Source organism: Pectinophora gossypiella, chromosome 17, assembly GCF_024362695.1.
Source record: "Pectinophora gossypiella chromosome 17, ilPecGoss1.1, whole genome shotgun sequence".
Classification (NCBI taxonomy): Eukaryota; Metazoa; Arthropoda; class Insecta; order Lepidoptera; family Gelechiidae; genus Pectinophora; species Pectinophora gossypiella.
Window position 1 is genome coordinate 3,829,254 of NC_065420.1, and position 17,777 is coordinate 3,847,030.

A 17,777-nucleotide genomic window follows, 5' to 3' on the forward strand; every position below is an offset into this window, starting at 1 on the left:
TAAACCAGGAATCGTTGATTTGAATAGCCGGTGTGTGTTTACGGTTCTTAATTAATCAAGCTAAGCGCGGCGAATCGACGAACGCTGTTTGATTGATTTTGATTTCGTTCATTGACTTTTGATTTTGTATTTGCTATGGTGAGCTGTTACGTAGGTAACTGTTTCTAACAAAGGAAACCTTTATACAAAGAGCAAATTAAATCGAAAACTTTTGGCTCGGACGGGATTTGAACACGCTAAAAAATATAATAATAATACTTCTTTTTTCTGTTCAATTGAAACTCTATGGTAATAAAACTGCGATTATTTTCCTTGTCCATAACGTAAACAAAGCGATATCATTTCATATGTAATAGTAGCCGAGTTACTTTACAGATTACATTTTTGGCACGTTATATTTTTACTTCAGCTATTCTTAGAAGCCCTAAGTAAAGAAATTACGTCGAGAATTCCTGATACTTTTAGCCCCACGATAATTACAAGGGAGAGCATTTTACAACTGCTATAAAATTAAGGAGTCCTTAGGCTAGACATCATAAATACCATGGAACATCTCATAGCACACTATTCATCATGTCCATTCACACCATAATAAAACCATAGTAAATTTCCCATAAGTTTACGCGTTGCTTATGGCCAGTTGTTAAAAGAAGCCATTAGAGACTTGTTCGTAGGCTTACTTTATAGAGTCTCATTCAAATTTCATTCGAATATTGGGTGTAAGTGTTTGATTGAATTAGACTTTCTAAATATCTATTACAGTCGTAACGGCATTTGATCAAAATTATAATTTCTCAATGTCCAAGTTTGGTAAAAATGATGGATAATTTTTTATGGTTTCAGTTCCATATGAAACCGAATGACCACCGAGATAGGGATACGGGTGTGATTTATATAATGTATGTGTGTGTACATTCTAATCAGTGCCTATGGCTTAATTAAGAGTTTTATCAGTTGAAATCGAGCGCTACTTAACAACTCATCCACTGATTGACCATAACAACCTAGCTTAGCATTGTTGATCGTTTTTGATCGACACGCATAACTAGGCCCTCTAATAAAACGTACTAAATTCCATACAATTCCGCGTCCGGTTACCAGAACCACAAGCACAATAACGTTCGGTTGACTCGTGTAATACGATTTACATATTGTATGTTTGTTCGTGGCAGCCGTCAAATAAAAACAAGCATTGCTGCATGAATGGGCGCGCTGTTTCATTCGAGCTACTATTACGTCTCGAGATGTCGATTGCTATCGTATCTCTAACTTCTTGTGAGTTATCCTCATTATCACTGATTGGTTCTTTACTGGTTTTTACCTACGCTTCTTGTCTAGATGGCATCTAATTGCTTTCTCTAGACAAATAAATTCTATTCATATTTTTTTTTCTATGCTGCACTTCGGTGCAGCAGAACACTTTCAGTTACCTATATTTCCAGGCAAGTAAAAACTGTTAGATACATAGTGTCCTTTTTAACATAATGGACTATTACATGAGCGAATCAGCCTATGGAACGATGGCTCATCATGTTCGTCTTAGACTTCATACGCGTATGAATCGAAAATGGCTGCAAGTTGAGTTTTGATTACTTGTGTCTCTATCTACATCATTAGCAATCACAAGCATGTTACTGTATTTTGTTTTTATCGCTCATTACATGTATTTTCAGCTTTATTTTGAACTCTTCTGCTCTCAATTTACCAACTATTAATAATACCCCTTTCGATTTTTGACAGCGTCACTCGCGCTGTCCAACGGTTCAATCAAATCAATTGGTGCCCCCACATTTGATCGTACATTCTAATTCCCATAACGATACGTAACTGGCGCGCGTGGTCATTTGATGGCAGTCGCACATTGACCCCCACTCCTGGGTGGAATGGAAGTCGACACTGGAACATTTGTTTTGGGATATAATGCACCGATAATGTGGGGGAGTCACTGATTGAAGATTCAGTGGGAGGAGAAAGCATGATGGGAATGGAATTTCATATCTGATGTGTTCTTACGAACATCGTTTGTAAAGGCTATTGTGAAGTTCGGCTATTGAATTTACTTTTGGATTTTTGATCGACAACTCGAATAGCCAACTTTTACGTTCTTTTTAACGCCTGATATTTTACTTTGAAAAGATATACGAGACAGTAAATATTTATAAATATAGACATATATATAATTCACATGATTACGTAAAAGTAGTTAGGTACATTCAAGTATATTGATATCATCACATAATTCTTTTAGTTATTTTTTCTATGGTTGTGGCAAAGACATACTTATTTTAGAAGCTTAAGCTGGCCCTCTAACCTAGAGAACGATTGACAATAGCAATGGCACAATGACAAGATCGTTTCTCTATTCAACTAGAGATCAATGAATACAGTACATACTTGCAAATCCTATTATGTCAAAACTAGTTACGCAAGCCTTATTACAATAAATTAAAATAACAACGTTTCATATTACACAAATGTGTTAAATATGCATGATTTAGTTTAGATTAGGTATATTGCGTTTCAATATCAATAGATCTATCTGTTATATATAGTTAAGAGAGATTTGTTCTATATGTATGTTAAGGCTACTCTCGAGTACCACTGAATGGATTTGCATTTGGTTTTTACTGTTATGATCTGTAGTCTGTACTCGTACGAAGTCTTAAGTAGAGTCGCTAGTATTTTAATATTTCCTGGCAGTGTTAAAAGTAATTTTATTTTATATTGAATTTCTTGCGCGAGTAACAACGTAATAACAAATTATAGTTATTCCCAGCAAAGATTCTGTTGCATTAAGTTTCTAATCCAATATCTGATCTAATCTCATGGATTATCTATCCTGTATATCTTCTCATCATGTTGTCATGTCACACATCTCCTTAATACAAATCGCTTGCGCGTGAGACTATTGCAGTAATACTCTGGCTTTATAGAAACTTGAATTTCCAATAATTGATTAGTATTTTCTATTTTAGCTCGGTCTAGATTTCACTGGTGTTGAAAGAAGTGGGTAGTACGAAAAAATAAATGTGAAGAAGAAAGTTATTGAAGGTAAATTGCTTGCGACTGGTTATTAGTTGAAGCATCCATTTAAATGGAATAAAATAAAGACCGCAGTGAACAAGGAACTTGTAGCAGTTAGTTCTCAGTACAAGCATAATTACTCCATTAGCCAAAGAACAATTAATCAAACTGAACCACCCGCACGGAGAGCGATAATTGTAGACCGATTAATTTCTTTGTCTTGCACTTGCAAGACATATTTGTCTTAATAAATGTTTGTGTTTTATTTTCTTCACTAAAGTGTGAGAAAAACATATTTTGACGATTGAATCCCAATCACAATGTCAATAAAAAAGTGGGATGCGTGCATTCACGATCTTCTCTGGCACGTCGTACTTAAAAACTAATACTATTCTAACATGATGAATTATTTTATCTGCCACTATATGGGGCGGATTTTCATGTACATATATAAATTCTAATCGCTTAAATAGATTTTCAGGTTGCCCCGTTTTCTCAAACTCATTCGTATTCACGTCTATTTCTATCGATGCCTTGTTCTTGTGTTCAAGTATGCTGTCTCCTATTTGATTTCCCACTTGTATTTGTACAACTGGACTGTTCGTGTGAATATGCACTCGCAGTTAGTTTGTAAACTCATCAAACGCCTAATATGCATACACATGTTTTCCACAAGAACACCATCGAAGTCGACCACCTACTTTATATTCCTCATTATGTAGAACAAGAATTCCATATTCTATGCGATGCGTTTAGTGTTTTATGCTCAAACAATTTCAATTACTTAAAGACGGTATATTTATGTGTAGAATAAATGTTATTTTCCGCTCATGGAAAATTATTCTGTCCTTTGTGTATTAAAACTCTACCGGCCTTTACTTTGTAGCTGCTGCGTGCAAACTAACAAGAAATATTATTAAATGTCGTTGCGTGTTTAACGAGACTCTGAATGCTCCAATTATCCCTTTTTGTTCCTGACCTAGCTTCGAACTTCCAAGATTCGTGCAGATACAATTTAAGAGCACTAATAATCCTACAATCACTGTTATTTAAATTCTACACGTTTAAAATTTATCGCGTGCATTTAAGCGTTTCGCTCTTTACGGTCTTAAATGAAAACTATAAAATATCTTTTAACATACAAAAGACGTCGTTACCCAGAAGTTACGGTCCAGGGACATCCTTCGACCGGTTTGTCCGACCGGCTGCGAATAGGTTGCTCAATTTTTTTATAAACAATCTCGGAGTCATTGACCTCTGTTTGGCAACCTAACATTTTATAACAAATCGCTTTTACCGTCCGTTGGAAGTGTATCATAAGATTTTGACTCTTATTCTTGTTAATTAGGAGCTTGGGAAGTATCTTGTGTATTTCGTGAAGTTTGTCAAGTTGTGATGTCATCTTTACCTAACACAGTTTGCATGTTTGAGGTGGCGTTATAATTGTCTTATCGGACTTAGACGAGCTGCCGTTTTGAATGGCATGTTCTTAATCTTCTCATCAAGAAGTTGACAGTTTTGAATTTGTAAACATTAACTGTGACGTGGTTTGACAGCTACGAATTACCTTGTAACATTATTAAATGAAGGTAATCTATATGTTGACAATTACAATTAATGAGTATATGGTAGCACACTTATTATCCCATGCTTAGAACTCCAAAATAAAACATTTACATTTAGAGTACTTCGAAAATCGTGGTTAAAGAACTCTTGATGTGGTTACGGAAATATTTATGCCTTCTCTAAGTAAAGGAAGCGTGTGTAGTTACTATATTACTTAATTACTCCACGGTCATCAACCGTATAGTTACGCAATTTCTTAACCATCCAAAGAGCCTCGTGGTTAACGTCTGCTGTGCCATGAGTTCTTAAAACATCAAACACACCGCTTAAGCAAAGACAGTAATACAAATCCCATAAAAATCCAGTGAAAGTTCCGATTAATCGATACAAGAGTAAATTTTATGCTGCGTTTAGTTTACTTTAACATGTCGTTCCGTTTACATTCTTTGATGTTTAGTGGTTTCCTGTTTATTTCTTTCTTAAGTCCTAAATCAAGTTGTAAAGAGAAACTAATGTTATCTTATTCAAACATTTTAATGGCGTCTTTCACTTTATTGACTTTGTATACACCTGCCAGAGTCATTATACTGTTTCGTGTTGGGGTTAAATCGAGATCGTGATTTCAGGGAAATGTAGCATGTTAGTTTTTAAAATACTCGTGAAAACTTTGACTTGGTGAACATTTATTATTAGTAGACTTTTTGCATTAATTTAAAAACATACGAAATCTAAATCGGTTTCAAAGCTCGACTCTACCAATTTGTTATTTTCAAATGCCGTTGTTCCATTTGCTTTCATTACTTGACTATTTGTCATTCGCTCCAAATTTTTGAATTCGTCTGTGAACTATTTAATACGTACTGCTCCTGATTTATTTATTGGAACTGAGCCTAGTTTATTGACGTCAATGTCATTCATTAAATCCCTTGACTATTTTTACAATACTCATTCTGCCTATGTATCCATGCGTCCGATTGCTGTGTTTAAAAAAGAAGGGTCAATGACCATTTGGGAAACGAGCAGATTTTTTGATCATACCAATTATTCTTGCTATGTTTATCACAATAGATAACAATAGTTACCTATCAAACAAGACATCTGACTTTACTTTGAATACTTTGAGATGATAAGTTGCTGCTTGTGGCGTATATTTTCTTTAAAAAGAAACCTTTTGCCTCTTTCAAAATATGTTTCTAGAGTTATATACCTAATATTATTTATTACCTCCAAGTAATAAATTCAACATAAACTCATAAACAGTGTGAAATTCAACACTCCTTACCCATATTGTTCTATTCTTCCGTGTGGATTACTGCGGTTAACAACTTAACACCGCGATCTAAGATTGCGTCTAGCCTCTCATTATATAAGTAGAGTCATCGACCTAATTTGTTGACCGCATGAATCATGCTGTGGTTTATGAACGGTGTGTATGTATGTATTAGTAAATCACTGACATCTTTATAATACGCTGGACTAGCTGCGCACTGAAAGTTAATAATCTGTTCCTATACTTCATTAACTTTAGATTTATTACATTGACGTCTGTCAGAAGATTGGATTTTCCTGATAAGTCTTTTTCGTACGAGGCTATATATTTCTGTCCTGTTGTTATTCTAAGTTTGATTATAAGAACTTTCACTTCGACTTACTATTGACATTCATTGTCAACATAGCAAGGATCATGATTAGTCACAATCACAAAAAAAGACATTGTCAACCTGTCCATCGTATTGTGTAAAGGTCAGTGATTGGGTGGGATAGTCTAATGTGGTTTACTGCTCTCGTGCCTTCATTGTTATTGTTAGTTACTATATTGTTGACTGTGTCACCAGTCTTAGCTATTTTTAGAACGTTTGTGTTCAAATCGGCATTGTTTTATATTATGTTATGAATGTTGACAATGTATTTTTAGGGTTGGTAAACGAGGTGGTTTTTGTAAGCGGAATTTTATAGGCGAAATCTGACTAGATTAGAAGAGGAAAGTGAGGTTTGTGATCGCAACAAATATATACCAACAATAATAAATATAGCTATATCTAAATATATCTTTAAAGACAGAGATTTCACAGATTGTAAATATTCTTAAGGAAAAAACGGTAGCGCTTCACATATGAAGGCAGAAGGTTTCACCTGTGAGGAAAAATTAAACTGACGTCATAAATTCATGCCACCATAAAGGAAAAACATTGTAAGGCGTGAAGTTAACGTTCCTTTACATAATGTGGGTTTATTATGCAAATGCAGCGCGGTGTGTCTTCTAGTATTGCGTATTGGAAAAGCTTCTGTTTGCGGAAAACATTTACCATATATTGCGTTTTACGATGTGTGCCGTAGTGTAATCTAGCTAGCTATGTATGGTTATGGGTGGTGGTAAATGATGAGGAATACCTAGTATGCACTTTAATACATATACTTAGTAGTACTACGATTTGACTGTCTTTTAGTTTGCCGTTTTCTTCTTGAAGTCTTCTTTTCTTTCGTGTGGGTTGTAAGTTCCACGACCGACCTCATCAGGCCTGGCGTCAGGGTTACTACTGAGCCGTCAGAGGCCTCTAGCATGGCTCATGTAACACCCACATACTTATTTAAGTTGATAGTAGTCGAGCAAAACCAACTGCTTAACGAGCTTTTTCGAAACACCGATCATGTTACTTTCGGGTTATCACATTGACGTATAATATGTTACTAAAGTAACGTCATTGTGTAATCACCCTGCAATGTCTTTAAAAATGCTGTTTAATTAAAAATATGCGTTTGCTACGATCTTACAAGACTGAATACATACTACGTGCATTCATAGCCATTGAACAACATTGTCGTTCGCCGTATATTCTTTGCTTATTTGTAACGTTTAACAAAACTTATAATACTAAGAACTAATGCATTAGTAATTAGTCGCATAGCCTCTATTCATAGCAGACATTAGCAGGTGCCTTCTGCTATACACCTGTCTTACTTGGGAACTTGAAACACGTGTGTCCTTCCTTAGTAGCTCTAATACTAGTATGACCATAATTTGTTTTTGTATTAGTATTAGATTTTTTGTGTTTTATTTAAGTAGTTTTGTTTCTTTATTGGACTCTTTAACGGGGAGCACTGGTTCGTGCCCCAATACCGGACTTGATGAGTTAATAATTTATCTTTAGTAGAATCTATCACGTTGGTCTAACAGAAAGTTCGTCAAAGGGTGCGTACTTAATTCATCTTGCGATAGATGTACCTATGACTAGCTCAATTGCTAAATATGGTCCTGAGCTTTTGTTATGTTCTTCTTCTTCTTATCGTGTGGGTTGTGAGGTGGAGTACCAACCTCATCAACTCTGGTGTCAGGGTTATTTCTGAGCCGCCAAAAGCCACCATGTAACGACTACATACTTACATCAGTAAGTAGTAACCGGGAATAACGCCTTAACGTGCCTTCCGAAGAACGGATCATCTTACTTTCGGACAATCAGGTGATCAGCCTGTAATGTCCTAACCAAACTAGGGATCACAAAGTGATTTTTGTGATATGTCCTCGCCAGGATTCAAACTCGGGGCCTCCGGATCGCGAGCCCAACGCTCAACCACTGGACCACGGAGGCCGTTTGTTATGTTAATTTACTTATTTTCTAGCCTGGGAGTAAAAATAAATATAGATTGCTTTCAGTAGCTTATCATCCTGAGTATATCGTATAAGTTGACTGAAGGCATTATGACATGTGCTCCCTAACATGAGGGATTGCACCTATATGGACGATACGGTTATCATAATAATATCTATTTCTTATGGTCCCTCATTAATGTCAGCCATCAATAACAAGTGTAGTTTCATGTTGATTTCTGTTAACTTGTGGCTCATCGAATCATTGATAGCGATTATACTTTTTTACTAGCGCTTCTGTCTTTTATATCATCGTTTTTAGAACTAATAGTTGTCCTGATTTTATTATATAAATGAATGGCCGAGATGATATGTAAAGCAACGTAACTGGTTTTATATAGTGGGTATTTGAAAGTTCCCACTCTGCAATTGGGATATGTGTTTCGCGACGCGATATGAGGAAGTCGATAAATGAACCAAATTGCGTGGCTTCAAACATGGGTGGTCTTTTGCTGCAATTGGCATCCAAAAGCAGTATGAAGTAAGGGTAATATTTACGGTGATTGTACTATGACAGGCGATGGGCACGTTAGTTCGTAATATGCCAACATCACGTCCTTCTTATATACCTACTGGCTACATAAAGTTTTTTAGCAACTTCACTTATGTTGTAAATCTGTCCACTTCATGAAGGATTGTTTATTTTTCGACTGAGACCCTCTGCACCAGGGAGGTCTTTCAATATATCTATAATATCTGTTTATAATTTATTATCAGAGGTTACATCCAAAAAACTATGCATCCAAACAAAATCATTATTCAATTTGTACCCTCTACTTAAAGGATCCAAAATTTCAAACGATGTCGTCCAATTAAGTAATCAGTATGAAAGCAAAGAATTATCCATGGAACTAAAGTCTCTATGGAACAATCCAATCCACTCAGCGCAGGAGTGGCAGTAACTCGATAATGGTCCGGCCATAAAGCGTGTTTGTTATTTTTACCAAGACCAAGATCAATAACAAAGGGAGAGCCTTTTCTGACTTCAATTGTTCTATAGTTTTTCTGGAAGTGGCTCTATTGGTTTCCTTGTATTGTCCGAAACAACAAAAATGCTCATCGAATTTCTGAATAATTAGAGCTTTTATTTGAGAGAGTTCTTATTTATAATTTGATGTTTTGAACAGGTGCAAAATCTGGTATCTCTGCCTAATATCTGAACTCAGTGGCTGATTATAAATCCTAATGAGTAAATTAGGCCATAAATTATTATAGTGCTTCATATCTGTTTAGAATTATATTTTATGAAATATTATATTTTTATAATGCAATATTATATTCTCCAGTCATTTCCAGCATGACTGACTCTGCCACCCAGTACCTGCTGTTTTTTGTCTATCCTTAGACGTGTTTGTTGAAGAAACAAATCCGTGAAACAATAGTTAATTTGGTATCCCGAATAGGGTTGGTTCCGTCATCTACTCCAATTTAAATTCCATCTTGACGGGTTACGGTTGATTTTAATCATCCCTCTTTTTTATGCATTTCTTGTTCAGTAATTATGATTCTGATTTATAGAGAGAATGTGTTTTAGTTATTTATGTTGTGTCTGACTTTATGATTCTTTTTATTATCTGGATACTTAGATGGTGAGATAAGAACAGGTTTACACCTATTTTCTGTTAATTTTACACTCTATAAATTTTACAGCATTCATTTAATATTGTTATTATACTTTTTTTTCATCTTGGTGTGATACTGTGAATAATTACTTAATTTTAACATTACTAACTTCATTACTACGTAATTGCTCTATTTATATATTGATTTTAATGATGTAGGTACATGTTTGTAATTATAATTGTCGTCTTACCAATTTGACTTTACCTTCTTATTTTGTAGTTCTATATACATTCCAAATAAAAGCTTTATCTTCCTTGTTACAGTTGGCTTCCTAATCCTCGCGTTCTACTTGTGGGGTACACCGTACAAGCGAGGTTTCTTCTGTGATGATGAGTCCCTGAAGCACCCTTATAAAGATTCCACAGTCACCAATGTTATGCTTTACATCGTTGGAATCGGCCTTCCTTCTATATCGGTGAGTATCTTTATCTATTTATGTATATTGCAGATGTTTTCATGTACTGTAGGAGTTTTAAATGATTTCGAAAGAAATCATATACAATTAATGATAGTTCGAGCGTCAGCTAATAGCGTAGAATAAACAAGAATACTTATGATATTGTTAGACTTTTAAAAGTACTACTTACTCGTAAGTACGAAAACCCCGTTATGGTTTTCGTAGTTTTCGTTTTTCAAAATGTTTTGTCTTGACTTGGGACGTGCACCGTTTTTGCCCAAATATAACAATTTGTAGCAATGTTGGTATGTTCGCTTTTAATTAGTCTTGTAGACAGAAGTAATACCATACGTACAAGTATTGCTGTTGTGTCTAACTTGTTAAGCCTGACACCCTAACAAGAACAGATAGCCTGTCACTAAAGCTACGCAGTTCATTATTTCCATCTTAAGACTTAGTTCAAAATGTCGTTTTCATTTACATGTATTCAGTTTCATTTGTCGAGAGATTTATTGCTACAACTGAAATATGTAAATGAGTACCATAACTGGTTTCTAGGTCTTGATTTAAAGATCCACACAGTTGTCCAACTTTCCAAGGATTCTTAAGACTACCGGAATTTACCGTTTTAAAAAAGAATTGGCACTCATCCTCTGAGCAACAATGTTGAAATTATTTAAGCACAAAAATGAGTCGATAGTACGGTAGGTAAGGATAAAGTTACAATATCCAGGAGTAGCAATGTGAAGGCAGCCAAATCCTGTTTGACAGTTTACGTCAACCGTAAAGCACCGCGGCGCGTGAGATTCAACCGCAACCATTTAACGGTTGACTTGTTTATTTGCTCGACAAAAAACGATTCGCTTTGCGGATATCGCTTCTTAATTTCATGGTCTCTCTTCATTAGTATTTGCGGTGGTTATTCTTATATTATCTACTGATGCTTTCGCTTCTTTATCTTTAAACGTTTTTAAGCGTTTTTAAGTATCATAATTCTAACGTCTAAACTTCGATAACGCATAAAATAGCTCAATGTAAGAACATTAAAGATGTTCATCATTTTTGATACTGTGTTCCTCAGCACACACTGAGGAACACAGTATCGAAAATGATGAACATAATTATGTTCCGACATAACTTTCAAGTAAACATTTATGATTTTACTTTGCCATAAATCTATTTGAGACTGCTATTAAATGTCTGGGCAATGTGCCAAACGATGCGTAAGTTAGTTACCTATGTCCATAGGTCTATCGTTATGTCCTTCCCCAAAGACACAGTTACTTTCGTTTGATTGCTTTTCGATACAAAAATATGGTAATATATTTTAGATTATGATTGTGTAAAATGTAATATTGCGTCTAAGTAATAGAAACCGTAGTGCTGACGGATGATAGCCGATAAGTAGCGGGTTCTTTAAGTAAATATTTTGTAACTATGTAAGTAGTTTTTTGAACTACATTCAACGTGTAATCATAATGTATTGTAAGTAAACATGTTACACTTAGACCGCGTCAACGACCGAACGAAATACCATAGGTGTGAGGTTACGTAAAAATTTCCAAGACCAAACGTCTGTCAATATTAGTCCCATCGATTACTTGTTTGCACTGGACCCTACATTCTTATCGTTATTGGTGCAACTTGGGTCGTATGTAGGCGTGATTTTGTGAAAGAAATGCTAACACAAACATTTGGACGAATATTCGCTCTAATCCGTTTTATTACGGGCACAGATGACAAGCAAGGGTTTAGAAAATGTCTTTGGCGCCGTTTGTACAATGTTTTTCGTGCATTGTTATCTGTTGTTCTAAGTGTTTGCATTGTGTTTTAAAACTTGGGTGGGCTTTCTGTTGCCTCCTTTTTTTGTATCTTTTTGTTTATTTTTGGCGCCGTATAAGTTGCCAACTTTGGCACTAATGGTATTGTTATGAAATCTATATTGTTTACCAACTTTAAAAGCGCACATTCTGTAAGCCAGATTATCACTTTCAACAGGCTTGTTTTTATTTAATCCAATGTCGATCGATTACATCTGAACACCCAAAATCGTCAATCCCATATTAATCATTTTATAAATCACAACACCTGTCTGTATCATTATCTTCCTAAACACCGTTGAAGCCTTTGACTTCCCCTATCAGTACCACAATCTGTTCAAATCCCACCTAATATTCCATTAATTTGATCATAGATATCGTCCACGCCAACACGTGCGTGTGAGTCCCACGGACAACCCTTACTTTATCGGCTCCCATTCAATAATTTAAACTAGATCGACCCGATATGGTTATGGCCCTACTCTCGTTGACATTTACTATTGAGAGATAGTGTCTATTTGGTTTTATGGTTGGTTGTTAGGGTACCTAATTAAATTAGTTACGGGCAATCTGATTTCGTTCCATTATTGATTTTTTACGCATGCAAAAATAGTTGTTAATTACGTTACATTGTATTATTATTGAATTTTTTCCTCGTCATATCTCAAATAAATAAGAGTGACGCGTCTAACTATGTGTCACTGTGTGTACTGTTATCTACGTAGGACAGCCGGAATCAAGTTTTCGTCTTCTCTGGCGACCTCAACAACCCTGGTGTTAAAACAAGGTAGTGGTGTGGAATCCTGTATACCACATTGTTACTGTGAGGTGAAAATTGTGTGTTTGGGTTACTAAAAACATTTTGAAAACTTTTGACCATCTGAATACGTAGCGTCACGCTATCAGATGTCTTCTAAATTAAAACGATATCAAATGGGTATCGATTATAAGGATTCCTTATTGATTATTCGGATGACTGGCGATATTCGATCCTTTGTTAACCGTTCGACATTCCTTCTGATCGTTTTAATATTCGCTTTCATGTGATGCGTCTAGGATCTTTGATAATATCTATCCTTTAAGTATATCGCTAAGTGGTATTGACGTGGGATTTTTATATATATTTTTTGTTTATTAATGGTGTTAATTTTATAATTGGAGGTGATGACCATTAATAGAAGCTTTGTCTTTGCTTACTTAAACACCCCTAATGGAATACCAAGGAATGCTTACTCCTGGTTAAATGCTACAAATACGTTTTGTCCTTCGCATACTATTTACTACCTTAGTGACTGTGTTAGAGCCTTCAAGCCCTTAATCTTGATTTAATTTATTGCTTTCATGTCCCTACTTAGCATATCTCTTTAGTATTGGATCATTAGGTACCTTTAAAAGGAGATCCGCATAGTATTTATTTACATTTACTGTGTTTCATAGAGGTTCCTAAACATATACATATTTGTTACTAGCAAATTCTGAGTTAGACCGATTGTAATATTTTTCACATTTTATGAATAGGTATGATGTTATCTACTGTACTTTGATAGATAATACCTCAACTAGTCACCTTATTAGTTACGGTACCATTTTATAGTCTAATACTTAATATTGATTGAATATGAATATGCTTAAATAAAATTGCTACATCAAACTGTGCACCTAAACATTATCACATTAACTACACGCTCTAAGTTCGTCCACTGTTACGAATCCAATTACATCGCCTCAAGCAGTTTACAAATCTAAACCATCTCTCGCACAAATTGTGCAACCATGCGTGTCTTTCTTCTCGTCATTTATGTCCATTTCCCTTGATGTTTTGTGTTCGTTTGTAATTAAATTAGAAACGGCTTCACTATCCTAATGTGTGCCATTAGATCTACCAACATTCACGCTTTCTTGCTTGTCATTTCCTATAGAAACCGTAATGTCACCATGTCGTTTTAATTGCTTGTGCCTATTATTTAATTGCTGCGTCTATGTTGACTTTTTAAGTTTTCTTTTCCTGTTCATCTTGATTTCTGTAATTGTGAGATACAATCTGCATGAGTTTCCCAGCTTAATAAACATTTAATTGTTTTTTTATCTGTGACAACTCGTGTATTTCATTGTATTATTATTATGACTGGAGTTCCTTTGCGCATTAAATTGTGCACTAAACCGGCGGAAATTGAAGTGAAATCATATTGGACTTAATGGCTTAACTTGACTTAATATTCATATCAATGTGGATTGCACAGATGACAAATAGTTTTTTTTTATTAAATTCTATTAAAAAAATCCCGAAATACGAACATATTCGTGCGAAATGACATTCACTAATGTTTCCTACGCCCCACTTTATTGTTGCCTTGACTTTTCTGAAACACTGATATTGATATGAATGAGCGCTCTTGGCATTTCGCCTACTAATATTTTCGTATTTTAGCACCCATTTCCCATTTTATTCACGATCGTTTCTTCTTGTTTATCTTTTTTGCGTATGTCAGTCTGTTTATTAGGTAAATATTTGGATTATGTGATACTTCGGTTGAATATTAGTATTGTTTCGACTGTTTTATCTTATGTCAATAAAAACAGTAGTTTTTATGGAAGATTTTCCTTGTTTTTGAACTATTTGCGTGTGTGTGTTGTGCGTGTATGAAGCGATTGATGAATGTGGAGGACAAGAGCAGTGTGTCAGGATCGAAGCAAATGGAATTCTATTGTCTCTGCTTACCCCGGTGGGAAATAGGCGTGAGTTTATGTATGTGTATGTATGTAAGTTGAACTATTTGCATGAAATATATTTTTTTAGCTACTGATTTTCAGTATCATCAGCCGTACGGTGTTTGTATAAAATTACTAATTGCCCATTGCATATGACATAAATAAAATTATGGTAAAATTAGGTACATCTATCCATTCGATCATGTTAATAACGACATAATCCGATGCGTCTACCACTAGGATAAACTGGGGCCACTTCTTTTCAATTATTTTCTTATATATGATTTGTGGGTCCTTTCGTTTCAGTTATAAAGTTTAAATCCATACAAATACTTAATTAGGTATATAATATGTATGTTCTTTCGCTCGTTTATCATATCTCGTTGACGTCATGCTTGCTGTGTTCTATGTGAAGTAACAGATTTGTTACGCACGTATTGGCTCACATTCTTATCTTTTATGTATTTTCTTTATGACTTTATAAGACTTTTGCTTGTATTGACTTTTACGTATTGGTTAAAGATTTTTTTTCGCAACGTGGTAAACGTCGTCTGTATTGATTGGTATTTGAGTGTTTTTACCACTAGAGCTTTAGTAAAGTATGTAACAGAATGAGTCTGCGTATATTAGCAAGAAGTATTCATAAAATCTATGAATAAAATAGCGACGTTTCTCTACAGACGTGGTTACATGTAAAATCAATTTGCAGTTTAGACGGCTCTTTGCCACTTACATTTGTAAATTATTAGGAAACCTAGAAACCCATAACACTTTCTAAAAGAAACCTTCCTAAGCCTTTAACAATACGAGGAACAGTGAATGAAAATTCAGTTTTGTGGTTTAGCTGTAAAGTTGAATGTTTTTGCTGTTAGCAACAATTTTAGTATCTATTGTTAAAGACGTTGAAGTCCTAGTTTTAAGAGTTTTGTGTCATTGTTTCTTATAATTATTATTCTACTGATTGAAGAAAACCAATACAGATGATGCGGTTAAGCATCAGACCTCAAATGCCTACTACTTTTATTTTTTCAATTATAAACCGCATTAGGCATTTTCTGCCAACATTTTTGAGATTGTATTGTTATTTTTTTTATTGTAAGAAGATTTATTTTGGTGTTTAACGGGTTTTTGACAATTTGAATTATTTACAATTGTGACTTTTAAATCACGCACTTTAGAAGGGTTAGATTTGTATCTGATTTGTTTTTGTTCATATTACCCGACACTCGCCAATCTAGGTATTACTAAGTCACATTACCCGGCCGCATCTTTACATATTTTATCAAATACATTAATAATAAGTAATCCTAGTACGAATATAGTTACGAAATATAATTAATGGAAAGCATACGTTGGGAAATCCGATAAGTTGCGTGACTCAACTAATTGTTACTGGCTACTCACTACACCGGGTTTATGTAGGTAATGTATGCGGTCATACATATGCGTCTCTCCTATATTCCAAACATTACCTTCATTTACTTTATAGGTAAGTACAAGTTGTTGCTGAGCGTGGGTAGCTGACCACACTGCCTTTATCACAAATCCCTGCGAGGGATGTGTTTGTTAAGAACCCTTACCTATAGAATTGCTTCACAGGATCTGAGCGAGTTTAGGTAAATGAAGCGATTATATTGGTTTTTAAAAACATATTCTTTGCTACGTATCTTCACAGATCTTTGCTGGAAATATAGATTTAAATTTCTCTGGAGTAGTTTGTCTATTTACTTTGACGATTGTCATTTTTTAACAACATAGGGTATAGATTATCAGTAGGTTTAGGATAGTTCCGAACTCATATAATGTAAGTGGTGGAAGTATCTCGACTAAAAATAAATACTTTAAAATTCTAAGCCTAATGAATTACCTCGTTTACCTTAACTTCCTCATTAATACCAAAAGGTACAATTACATTATCTAATCGTTATAGTCCAATGAAATATGTCCTATGGAGTCTACTAAGCACATTCGCGGTTATATTTATAGATACAGTTTACATATTAACCAGTTTGCCTCGGAAGTATGTAAAGATGTCAATGCCACCTCTAAATATAGACTGATAGACATACGGGCGATTTCGCTTTCAGTATGATTTTCTCCGTTCTATTTGTAGTTGTCTTGTGTATCGATCGACATTACATCAGGTGCGGTTTGAAATGTTTTTATGAGGTCTTTTGTTTTGTCAACCTTGTTGCGTCTTTAGGTGCTTGACATATTCATGAATTGTTGGCAGACATTTTTTTATTGTCTTGTTATTCATGCTGCTAGTAGACATTTTTTGTCTCTGTTGTTCATCTTTGAGTAGCAAGTGAGCTATTAATATTTAATTTTGTTATATCGTTCAAAGAGATTGATTACTTGGATTTCTAGTTTGGACGTATAGGAATTTTAAGTACCTAATAGAAAAGCTTTGGTAATGTGTTGTATTTCTGTATTATTGTTTATTGTTTCTAGCTCTATAAAGTAATTTGTTTAGGCTAGAAGTACATAATTGTTTAGAATAGTTTCAACTAAAACTGTCTGAGTGTTAGTACCATACTCATAATATTTATGCCTGGTCACTTCGAGTGACGTGGTACGCCCGAATATTCATAGATCTAGACTTACTGATTTTAATTACAACGAACTTGAGCAGTAAGTACAAACAGCCTTCTTACACACTCTTTTTCTTCCGATACACCACGACTTTCATTCTCATCAAAGAATTTGCCATTTTCATAATATTTTTATAAACCCTCTTCACTATTGTTGAATTTAGGCATCAGGAACTCATGCGTAGCTTTCCAACAAAGATCTATTCTTCAACATTTTTTTCTTTATCTGCGTCTACAAATAGTTGAAATTACCTCAAGTTATGTCCGTAGCTCTTAAATCAGTAATCCCTTCCCTCTTACGACATTGTTACGACGAAATTCTTGAAGCAAAAGGTTTAAGTACGGCTGTAAAGATAGCTTTAATGTTGACAAAGGGAATGCCTTGACAGATAGTTATC

General features: G+C 34.8%; 1 protein-coding gene across 1 annotated transcript in view; it reads left to right on the top strand.

Moving 5' to 3' along the window:
* The window catches only part of LOC126374411 (putative phosphatidate phosphatase), an 83,998-nt gene that overhangs the window by 19,967 nt on the left and 46,254 nt on the right, over positions 1 to 17,777 (top strand). The window contains exon 2 of the mRNA XM_050021054.1: positions 10,123 to 10,274. Coding sequence (XP_049877011.1) covers positions 10,123 to 10,274 — 152 coding nt within the window. The remainder of the gene's footprint in view (positions 1 to 10,122; positions 10,275 to 17,777) is intronic.